At 41.8% G+C, this 12,262-nt stretch overlaps 1 protein-coding gene across 2 annotated transcripts in view; it reads left to right on the top strand.

Annotated features, from left to right (window-relative positions):
- Positions 1-12,262, top strand: part of GPR89A (G protein-coupled receptor 89A) — a 48,509-nt gene that overhangs the window by 8,084 nt on the left and 28,163 nt on the right. For both annotated transcript variants that reach the window (XM_054711501.1, XM_054711500.1), the window contains exons 2-4: positions 6,513-6,572; positions 8,497-8,600; positions 12,054-12,160. In XM_054711501.1, the coding sequence (XP_054567476.1) occupies positions 6,513-6,572; positions 8,497-8,600; positions 12,054-12,160 (271 nt within the window). The remainder of the gene's footprint in view (positions 1-6,512; positions 6,573-8,496; positions 8,601-12,053; positions 12,161-12,262) is intronic.

Raw genomic sequence — 12,262 nt, 5'->3', positions numbered from 1 at the left:
TCACAGCACGAGCCCAGGTGAATTTTGGAGGATGTTCATTAAAGCTGGGGACAGGGGAACAGGTAGGGCTGGGGTTTGCCCAGGGTGAACTGCCACTGCCCGTTTCTGCCCTGGTTACAAGCCTCATGGGGTCCCTTAGTTACAGTGATGGCGAACCTATGACACACGTGTCAGCACTGACACGCGTAGCCATTTCTGATGACACGCGGCCGCAGGCCGAGGATGAAACATTTGCTGCTCCTGAGGATGAAACATTTGCGACTAGAGTCTTGGAGCTAGTTTTTTCCTCAAAGTGACACACTACCCAAGTTATGCTCAGTTTTTTGGCGAAGTTTGACACACCAAGCTCAAAGGTTGCCCATCACTGGCTTAGGAGATGCGTGCCTGTGGGGGGAAGGGGGAGTTAAGGTGCAGGCGTGCTCCTGGGAGGGGGAGTGTGCACTAGACCTTTGGCTTGAGGGGTTTTAAAGGCTGGGCATTTAGGGGAGGATCTCAATAGACTGTTCACCAGATTTATGCTGATAAATCAAAATGAGGTTTGTTTTCTTAACTTCATCTGTCCTTGGTTGTGGTTGGCAAGTGGCACCAATTGGATATCTGCTGTCTCCCTGAGTAAGGTAAGCTATTTACCCTCTGGTTGGGGAGGAGAAATACAGTCCATCTATATATATAAAAGCCTAAGCGACCAAACGACCAGTGGACTGGTCGCCATGATGCGCACTGACCACCAGGGGGCAGATGCTCAATGCAGGAGCTGTCCCATGGTGGTCAGTGCACTCCCACAGGGGGAGCACCACTCAGCCAGAAGTCAGGCTAAGCTGTCAGTTGGACATCCTCCAAGGCTCCCAGACTGTGAGAGGGTGCAGGCTGGGCTGAGGGACTCCCCCCTCCCCCAGTGCACAAATTTCGTGCACCGGGCCTCTAGTTTACTCATAAGTGTGCCTGGTTTAGGGAAGACAGGATTTACTAAATGGCTGCAAACTGCTGTTTAACTGTCTGTCTGTTTCCCTAGTCTGCTTGTCCTTGCTCACTGGCCTGTCTCAGTCCTCCCGTGTCCCATCAGTTCCTGCTGTTTGTTTATCCTCTTACTCCTCTGCTTTCTTCCTCTTGGCCTGTAAACTTTCTTATCCCGCACTCTTCTCTAGGCTCCTACCTGATGTTTTCTCTCATCCTTGGCTCTCCCTAGGGCAGTGGTCGGCAAACTGCAGCTCACGAGCCACATGAGGCTCGCAAGCCGCGGTTTGCCGCTCTGTTGACTAATGAGTTCGCCAACCACTGGGATAGGGGCTTAATCACAAGAAACAACAACAGCCTGTAATTATTGGAATCGAGAGTCTAGGTCAGTGGTCGGCAAACTCATTAGTCAACAGAGCTTATGGTCTCTGTCGCCTCATCCCGGCCTGCTAGTCTGGTTCCTGCCTCCATCTCACTCTTCAGTCTGCTTTCCTTAAGGTCAGCACTGACCTCCAAGTTCCCGAATCCTGTGAACACTTTCCAGTCCTGCTTCATTTAATACGTCTTTAAACTATTCCTTTGGTTTGGGATGCCACACCCTCCTGCTGTCGGTTATTCCTCTCCTTCTTCCTGGTCTCTTTCCATTCCTGCCCTCTAGTGCCTTCTTGTCATATTGCTCCCGCCCTCGACATACTCTTCCTGGTGGTTTCACTCCTTTGGTGGTTTCCACTCTGAGGTGTATCTCAGCCCAGCCCTCACACTGTGTCCTTTATGTTGACCAGGATGGCCCGTAGGCACTTAGCATTTCTAAAAGTGAACTCCTCTTCCCATCCCCCATTCCCAAACCTTTCCTTCCTCCAATCTTCTTTGTATACATTGGGCGCCTCACTCATCCTTGATTCCTCCCTGCTGATTTTACCTTCTAAGTATTACTTAAACCTGTTGCCTCCTCTCCACCAGTGTCTTAATTCAGATCTCTATCATCTCTCACCTGCAACAACCCCCTGTGAGGTTTCTCTTTCTACAGTGTTGTTTCTTTCAAATGTGTCTTCAGTGTAGCCACCATGGTGCTCCATATAAGACCAACCCAGCCGTGTGCTTTCCACTGAAATGACTCCTCATCACCTACAGACTACAACCCCAGGTCCTTAGGGTGGCCTTCAGGGCCGCTCTCGCCTCATTTTAACCACTTCGTTCTTTGAACTTTGCGTTCCAGCCGTACCAAACCACGTGTCGTTCCCAGTATGTATCATACTGTTTCTTACCTCTGTGTCTTTAATCATGCTCTTTGCTCTCTGGAAAGAAAGCCCTGTCCTCCTGCCCCCATCATCTGGCTTTTGCCTGCCTAATCCTTTTTCATCCTTTAGCAGAGTGATTTTTTAATATTTTAGGAGTGATGGAAAACTTTGAGTATGTGGTGAATACCTGAGAACCTCTCTTTGGAGAAAATGCATATAATCCCCAAATTTGCACATGATATCAGGTTTTTAACCCAAATTAAAACCTCCTTCAGCTAAGGTATCTTCTCCAGGAAAATCTGTCCTAACCCACTACAGACTGGTCTAGTCCCCCTTTTTCATATTCTTTTCCATACCATGTGCATATTTCCCTCACTGCATGTCCGATGTTACATTAAAATTACTGAGTTAGTGTATCTGCCACTATACTTTGAGCTCCTTGAAGGTAATGACTATCTTGCTCATCTTTCTATCACCAGGACCTCACACAGCACGTGGGAATTATTACACACACAAAAATTAACGTTGAATATTCCTAAAGAACAAACCAGCATTTAGCAAACATTTATGGAGAGCCTGCTATGTGCCTGCATTGTGCTGGGCACTGAGGAGTCACAAGACAAACATAACTCTTGTCCTCACCGAACTTACAATCTAATATCTAAAAAAAAGTGTGTGTCTGTACTTATTTTTTACTATGTTCAGTAAAAGAGTTAGCACGCTTCCCCCTCTTTTCACCTCCCCTGTCATTCCTCCCCTCTGTCACCAGCTTTTAGTTAATTATATTCTACTAGAGGCCCGGTGCACAAAATTCATGCACTGGAGCGGGGGGTCCCTCAGCCCGGCCTTTGCCCTCTCGCAGTCCGGGACCCCTTGCTCCTTACCGCCTGCCTGCTCGCTGCTCCTTACTGCTCTGCTCGCTGCTCCTTAGCGCTGCCACGGAGGCAGGAGAGGCTACTGCCGCTGCGCTCGCCAGCCGTGAGCCCAGCTTTTGGCTGAGCAGCGCTCCCCCTGTGGGAGTGCACTGATCACCAGGTGGCAGCTCCTGTGTTGAGCATCTGCCCCCTGATGGTCAGTGCGCATCATAGTGACCGGTCGTTCCGCAGTTCGGTCGATTTGCATATTAGGGTTTTATTATATAGGATTATGCTTTTCGTTCTAGTATTTCTATGTTTAAATATCCTTTGTACTTTTATATATCTTTATATAACCCTTAAGTGTTCTTTTACATCTATTAGTTGGCTTATCAGTTTTAATATTCTTTGGACTCATGTTATGAAAGATAAGTTAATCAGTACACTGAAGCAACTTTATATCTTCTCTCCACTTATGTTTATCCAGGCATTAATAGTTACATTATTTCTAAGTTGTTTTTTACATATTTTTTACTTATTTTTACATATTTTTAATTTGTTTTAGGCGTGGATCTGTTTTTAAAAATTTACCCTTGCCTCTAGTCTTTTTTTCTGTGGTTTTCTAGTCATTTTGTAGTTGACTGAAATTCCCTAGTTTTTCTTTTACTTCCCCTTTCCCTGTTCAAACTTTGTGCCTCACTGTCCCTGAGTAAAAGTAACAAGAATATTAACAGCAACATTTATTGGGTACTTAGTGTGTGCCTGGCGCATTATTTGTTTTCCTTTTTCTTCTTTTTAATTTAGCTTATACAACTTTATCATCAATAAGTGTTTGATTTTTTAAAAATGTCTCCCATCCCTGCTCTTCCCTCCCCTTTGGCAGCCATAACTATGCATCTGTTTCTTTTTTGTTTGTTCATTTGTTTTGTTTTGTTTAGATTCCACATGTAAGTGAAATCATGACCATTCCTTCTCCTTCTTCCTGGTCTCTTTCCATGCCCTCTAGTGTGTTCTTGTCATATTGCTCCCTCACTCCACATGTAAGTGAAATCATATGGCATTTGTCTCTGTCTGACTTTTTTATCTTAGTATAATACCCTTTAGGTCCATCCATGTTGAAAATGGCAAGATTTCATTCTTTTTATTGTTGAGTAATAGAGAGAGAGAGAGAGAGAGAGAGAGAGATCATCTTTATCCATTTATCTATCAACTAGAGGCCCGGTGCATGACATTCGTGCACTTGAGTGGCGGGGGGCGGTCCTCATCCTGGCCTGCACCCTCTCACAGTCTGGGACCCAAAGGGGTCCTTAGTGCTGCCTCGGAAGCAGGAAAGGCTCCCACCACCACTGCTGTGCTTGCCAGCCGTAGGCCCAGCTTCTGGCTGAGTGGCACTTCCACAAGGGGAGCATACTGACCACCAGGGGGCAGCTCCTGCATTGAGCATGTGCCCCCTGGTGGTCAGTGCATGTCATAGCGACCAATCGTTCTGCAGTTCGGTCGATTTGCATATTAACCTTTTATTATATAGGATAGGTAACTAGTTTACTTCCATATTTTGGCTATTACTAGTAATGCTACAGTGAACATAGGGGTACATGTATCCTATGGAATTAGTGTTTTTGTTTTCTTCAGATAAATACCAAGAAGTGAAATTGCTGGGTCGTATGGCAGCTCTTTTTTTTATTTTTTGAGGACTCTCCATACTGTTTTCCATAGTGGCTGCACCAGTTTACAATCCCACCAATGTGCATGAGGGTTCCCTTTTTTCCACATCCTCAACAACACTGTTGTTTCTTGATTTATTGATGGTAATCATTCTGATAGATGTAAGCTGGTATCTCATTGTGGTTTTAATTTGCATTTCTCTGATGATTAGTGATGTTGAGCATGTTTTCATATGTCTATTGGCCATCTGTATGTACTCTTGAGGTAAATGTCTATTCAGGTCCTTTGCCATTTTTTAATTGGATTGTATGGGGTTTTTGGTATTAGACTTTATAAGTGCCTTATATTTTGCATATTAACCCCTAATTGGGTATATCTTATCCCATTGGTATGATGTCTTTTCATTTTGTTGATAATTTCCTTCACTGTGCAAAAACTTTTTAGTTTGGTATTTTGATGTTTTGTTGAGAGTTTTTTAATCATAAATGGATATTTAGTAAAAATGTATGTATTTAAATTAGACATTGAAAACGTGTATGGTAAGTGCTTTGATAGGGGCCATAGGGGTAGAATAGGGAGCGTATAAAAAAAGCAACTTGTTTTTATTTGGGAGGAGGCCTTCCAGAGGTACATGGAGACCTGGAGGGTACGTAGGAGGGGACTGGAGAGAGTCTGCAAAGGTCTTGATATGAAGCAGTGTTGTGTCTGAGAGCCAAAGGCAGCTCCATGTGGCTGAAACTAGGACTTTGGTGGGTAGGAGGAGTCTCCGTTAAACTGTGCCCAAGAGTTCACCCTTGCTCCTCAATTCATTGGGAAGGCATAAAGGATTTTATTCTCCAATAAAGTTCCTACCAATATAAGAAAAGAGGAGAGAGAGGGAGAGGGAGAGGGAGAGAGAGAGAGAGACGAGAGACGAGAGACGAAGGTTCTGTTTACTAGTGGAAAACAAACCAGCTTCCGAGCACTGAACAGAGCTGCCATGTGGTACTGCCTCTGATGAACCAACCGACAGAGTGGTATCATGCAATCGCTTGGATTTACACTGAGATGGAAACCACTTTATCTGGATTAGGAGGGGATGCTACAGAAGCTAAGAAGGCCCCAGGAAGGAAAACATAAAAAATAACACTCTTTCTACTACTTTTTTTTTTTTTTTTAATCTTAACTTCTTTCCCACGAAGTTGTTTGTTGTTTTTTTAAATAGTTGTAAACAGGGATCATCTGTAAAACAGCAAGTTTCACTGACTGTTTTATTTGCTAACTTCTCTGGCTCATAAAAGGATTATCATTAAGATTACAGGAAAGCCTGACCGGTGTGGCTCAGTGGTTGAGCGTTGACCCATGAACCAGGAGGTCACAGTTCGATCCCTGTCAGGGCGCATGCCCAGATTGGGCTCATCCCCAGTAAGGGTAAGGGGGGGATGGTTCAGGAGACAGCCAATCAATGATTCTCTCTCATCATTGATGTTTCTGTCTCTCTCTTTTTCCCTTCCTCTCTGAAATCAATAAAATATATTTTTTAAAGAAAACTTAAAACAAAAAAGATTACAGGAAAAACATATACTTTAATTTTTGTCTAACTTAAAACACATTCTAAAACATGGATAATTTCAAAGATTGAAGAGTATTTTAATATCTACTAATGTTGAGGATTTCAGTAAATAGATCTTTTATGAGTAGGTCTCATCTTTAACATCTGAAATTAACTATCTGGTTAGCAGACCTTTTATCATAAAATACTCTATATAAGGCATTTATCGAAAGATATGTATACTGACTTTCTGTCTTCTTTCTCCTTCAGATACTTTTCTTTGGATTTGGGTGGCTTTTCTTCATGCGCCAACTGTTTAAGGACTACGAGGTGAGAAGAGATCATTTTGATGATGCTAATATTGTATGAATTTAAATTGTTTTAAAATGGGGCAGAAAGAATACCTCCATTAAAAAAAGGTCATGTTAAATAAACCAGACAGAGAAAGGCAACAACAAAAAAAAGGGTCATGTTCACTTCCAAGATAGAAGTTTTTGTCAAATGAGTCCTATGTAATTCTTAACTTGGAGACTATGATTAGGCTTAGTTGGCTTTTTTTTTTTTTTTTTTTTTTTTAAGCAAGTCATGTATATAGCCAAGAAGCCAGGAACAAGAAATGCCATGCCTTGGTGACATCAATATGCACACCAAAAGCAAACAGTTACTCTTTGGGAGAGAATTTAACTTACATCTCATAAATGTTTCTGTTCATTTGGGTATCTGACCTTCAATATTAATGATCAATCTTACATCCTAAATTAATACCCAAATCATTGAATTCAGAAAAATACCAACCTCGACTGGACTTTTCCTAATCAATCCTCCTCATTTAGTAAAAGCTCCATGGTTACAGACTACTTTGAGGCCATTCCTAGGGTATTCTCCATTAAACTTCCCTAATGCGATGGGGCTGTTGTCTGAAAGAGCCCGGATTCTAGAGTTTCTGTTCTGCTCAAGACTTTAAGACCTCCCGGGAGAGGGTCCAGAACTGGTCCAAGGTCTGCAGAGTATTGAAGAAACCCTTTTAGCTCTAACCTTTGTGCACAAATCTGCCATTTTTATTGTCAGTGGCATCAGGAATTCTAAGTGCTACTATGACCCTGTCACTTCACTTTCTTATGCTTTAAATTCTCCCTCTGCAGGAGGATGATAGTAATAGTGACCCAAGATTCAGAAGTACACCTACTTTCTTTTCTTTTTAACTTCTAGTTTATTTTTAATATATTTTACTGAAGTTATGTTAGGTAACAAAATTATATAGGTTTCAAGTGTGCAATTCTACAGTACATCGTATATTGTATTGTGTGTTCACCACCCAGTCTACTTCTGTCACTATTTATCCCCCTTTACCCTCTTCTACCTGCCCCTACCCCCCTTTTCTCTGGTACTCATCATACTGTTGTCTGTATCTGTGAGGGTGTTGGGTGTGTGTGTGTGGTTTTTTTTATTGCTTTATCCCTTTATCTATTTCACCCAGCCCCCCAACCCCTCTCCCCTCTGACAGCTGTCAGTTGTTCTCTGTATCTATGAATCTGTTTCTGTTTTGTTTGTTGGTTTATTTTGGTCATTAGATTCCACAAATAAGTGAAATCATATATTTGTCTTCCTCTGCTGACTTACTCACTTAGCATAGTGCTCTCCAGGTCCACCCATGCTGTCACAAAGAGTAAGAGTTCCTTCTTTTTATGGCTGAGTACTATCCCACTGTGTAGATGCACCACAGCTTTTTATCCACTCATCTACTGATGGGCACTTGGGCTGCCTCCAAATCTTGGCTATTATAAGTAGTGCTGCAATGAACAAAGGTGTGCGTATATTCTTTCCAATTAGTGTTTTGTGTTTCTTCAGATATATTCCCAGAAGTGGGATCACTGGGTCAAAAAGGAGTTCCATTTTTAATTTTTTAAAATTTATCTTTACTGTTGAAAGTATTACAGATGTCTCCCTACCCTCACCGCCCCTCCCCCCCCGCATTGACCCCCTGTACCCTGCTCCCATCCCCTCCCCTAGGCCTTCACTGCATTATAATATTTTGAGGAAACTCCTTACTGTTTTTCACATGGCTGCACCAGTCTGCATTCCCATTACCTACTTTCATCTATTTCTTTAACTCCAGGCAAGTTACTTTTGTGGCCCTCTTTCTAATGACTTGAGAATTTCTTCAAAATAAGTTTTCTGTCTCATAACCAGAAGATGATCAATTCAGTATTTCAAACAAGAAAATGACCCTTACTCTCTGCTTGGCTTCTAACAGGTACGTCAGTATGTCGTGCAGGTGATCTTCTCTGTGACTTTTGCATTTTCTTGCACCATGTTTGAGCTCATCATCTTTGAAATCTTAGGAGTGCTGAATAGCAGGTGAGTAAGGGTATGAATTGGCTCTCCTCTTGAAGAGACCTCTGTGCCTTTCTTTGCAGTAGATGACTTTCTTGGATCCCATAGCTGAAGAAATCCACCACGTGGGTAGTTTAGTCTCAGTACTATAATAATAACACCAAATATGGGTTTCCACCACCTAGTAACGGGTTTGACAAAGAATGTGAAATAGCAGGGGAAAAGGTCTGACCGTTACTGAGATATTAATTGAGAAGAAGTTTCTACGAGCCTCATCCTACTGAGGCTTCACTCCTAGAAGTTTTATTTTTTCTCAGCTGTTCTCTGACTGAATTCCAGTAACAGCTTTCCACATTGTGCTGGCGATTGAAAAATCTCTACCTGAGAGGGTCAGAATTCCTCTAAGTTAGTTAAGGGTTTCTTTCTTTTTTTCTATATATATTTTTATTGATTTCAGAGAGGAAGGGAGAGGGAGAGAGAGATAGAAACATCAATGATGAGAGAGAATCATGGATCGGCTGTCTCCTGCACACACACCCCTGCCCCCACTGTGGATTGAGCCCGCAACTCAGGCATGTGTTGAGTATGGAGGCAGCCATCGATGTTCCACTCTCACACAAATGTTTCTCTCTCTCTCCCTCTCCCTTCTTCTCTCTCTAGAAATCTATTTAAAACTCTTTAAAAAATAAAAGAATGACTGGAAACAAGATTGAAAATAAAGGTGGAAGAAATTTTAAAAAAAAAAAATAAAAACTCAAAAAAAAAAAAGAAAGAAAGAAAATAAAGGTGGAATGTTTCTTGCTGCAATGCTACAAATTAATTCATCCTTAGAGAAGTTAGACCTGGGCGGCTGTGATCTGGGAATGCAGTGTGATAGCACTTGCTACAGTCCTAACTCAAAACCAAACAACTAAAGGAGTAAACCTGAACCGACCTGGACTGGAAGAGTCCACAGTGTACGGGACTCACATGTCTGAAAAGGGGCTTCTATCTAGGGTATATAAAAAGTTCTTACAACTCAGTAATAAAAGGGCAAATAACACAACTGACTGAAACAGGGACAAAGGATCTGGATGGGCATTTCTCCAAATAAGATGAAATGGCCAATAAGCACATGAAAAGATACTCCACAGCAGATGAAAGAAATTACATTGTGATACCACTTGACACCCACCGGGGTGGCTATAATAAAAAAGACAGTAATGCCCTAGCCAGGTTGCTCAGTGGTTAGAGCATTGGCCTGCAGACTGAAGGGTCTCAGATTCAATTCTGGTCAAGGGCGTGTACTTCAGTTGCAGGCTCAATCCCCAATGCTGGTCGGGGGCGTATATGGGAGGCAACCAATCTATGTTTCTCTCTCTGTCTCTTCCTTTCCTCTCTAAAAAAAAAATCAATGGAAAAAGTATCCTCAGATGAGGATTAACACACACAAAAAAGACAGTAACAAGTGTGGACAAAGCTATGGAGAAATTGGAACCCTCATACACTACAGGGAGAATTAAAATGGTGCAGCCACTTTGGGAAACAGTGGTAGTCCTTAAAAAATTAAATATAGAGTTATCATATGACCCAGCAGTTCCACTCCTAGGTATTTAATAAGAATAAAAACATACGTTCACACAAAAACTTATACACAAATGTCCATAGCATCACGTTTATAATAGCTAAAAGGAAGAACAACCCAAATGTCCACCAAAGAATGAATGGATAAACAAAATGTGATATATCTATACAATGGAATGAAGATTATCCGACCATAAAAAGAAATGAAGTATTGATAGATGCCACAGTATGGATAAACCTTGAAAAATTATGCTAAGTGGTCCTGGCTGGTATAGTCAGTGGTTAGAGTGTTGGCCTATGCACCGAAGGGTCTCAGGTTCAATTCCCTGTCAAGGGCACATCCCTGGGTTGCAGGTTCAATCTCCGACCCCAGTCGGAATGAAAGTGGAAGGCAACCAACTGATGTGTCTCATCAATGTTTCCCTCTCTCTCCCTCCCTCCCTTCCACTCTCTCAAAAAAAATCAATGGAAAGAATATCCTCGGGTGAGGGTCAACAAAACAAACAAACAAACAAAAATTATGCTAAGTGAAGGAAACCAGTCACTAAAGACCAAATATTACACGATTCCATTTATAGTAAATGTTCAGAATAGCAAATCCGTGTGGACAGAAAGTTTCCTAGGGCGGGGAAGGTGAGTGACTGCTAGTGGGTATAGGATTTCCTTGTGCAGTGTTGGAAATGCTTGAAATTAATTGTGATGCTCACACAACTCTCTGAATGTACTAAAACCCATTGAATTGTACACTTTATTTTTTTCTTGAATTTATTTTTAAATATATTTTTATTGATTTCAGAGAGGAAGGGAGGAGAGAGAAATAGAAACATCAGTGATGAGAGAGAATCATTGATCAGCTGCCTCCTACACACATCACACTGGGGATCAAGCCCACAACCTGGGCATCTGCCCTGACTAGGAATCGAACTGTGACTTTTTGGTTTATGATCTATGCTTAACCACTGAGCCACACCAGCTGGGCAAATTGTACACTTTAAATGGTGAATAAAATTATTATAAAAATAAAATATTTTTAAATAAAATATTTAGATGCAGTAATGAAGTCATGCAAATCAGATGTTTAGTTCTGTACCACAAGGTACAGAAGAAGTATTTCTGAGTCTTTATAGCACACATAAAGCTAATTAACATTTTTTTAAATTCTCATATTAGAATAAGACTCCCAGTGGTGAGTGAAACAATAGTCATTGTGCCAGTAATAATGTATGTTCATATTTATTATTATACATGCTGGGGGTCTTAATCCAGCATCTAGAAGGGTTCAGGAATCTGGAGAAGGCACTGTGTGTAAATTAATCAAGAGTCCAGAGACGAAACATAATTTTGGAAGGCATTTTGGGGAACCAGAGAAAACTTAGCTAAAGAAACCAAGTTCTCCTGTCTCTCTGGACCCCTTGCTTTTTATTAACACAACTTGTCCTAAGGCAAGGTAGATATACATATCAAAGGCCAAGTTTGGTATACAGAATCCATTGTCAACTTGGAGGAACTGCCTTCAGCTGTTCAGGTGTTTGGCCAGTAGGAGGCAATAACATGTAGATTGAAATGCTCTCAGCTGTCTGGCAGCAAGCAATCATATATGCATCCTTTTCAGATGATTCAGCCCTGCTGACATGCTGGAATTAGCTTCCGGCAATACATTGTCTATGAATATAACTAGAACACTAACATTCTCATTTTAATAAGTGAAATTTTAAGAGGTTAAGATGATTATATATACCTTTTGGAACTTTTTTTCTTCTCTCTATAAATGAGCAGGTAGTAACAGCCTAGTTGACTAGTTAGATGGGTATATTCAGTATTGAGTTCAAAGAGCAAGAGATCCTCTGGGAGACTAACGAGAATGGCAGCTGCTGCCCCTTCCCTCCTCCTGACGGGCTCTGCGGTGTCTTGCAGCTCCCGTTACTTCCACTGGAAACTGAACCTGTGCGTCATTCTGCTGATCCTGGTCTTCCTGGTGCCTTTCTACATCGGCTACTTTATTGTGAGCAACATCCGCCTGTGTGAGTGTTTGACCCTCAGGAGCTGTTGTTTGGGGCCACCTCACACACAGCATCTTAAAGGGTTGGCACAAAATAAATACTGAATGAACAATTAGGGTATTT

This window comes from Eptesicus fuscus, chromosome 22 (genome assembly GCF_027574615.1).
Source record: "Eptesicus fuscus isolate TK198812 chromosome 22, DD_ASM_mEF_20220401, whole genome shotgun sequence".
Taxonomy (NCBI): domain Eukaryota; kingdom Metazoa; phylum Chordata; class Mammalia; order Chiroptera; family Vespertilionidae; genus Eptesicus; species Eptesicus fuscus.
This window is presented reverse-complemented; position numbering and strand designations above follow the sequence as displayed.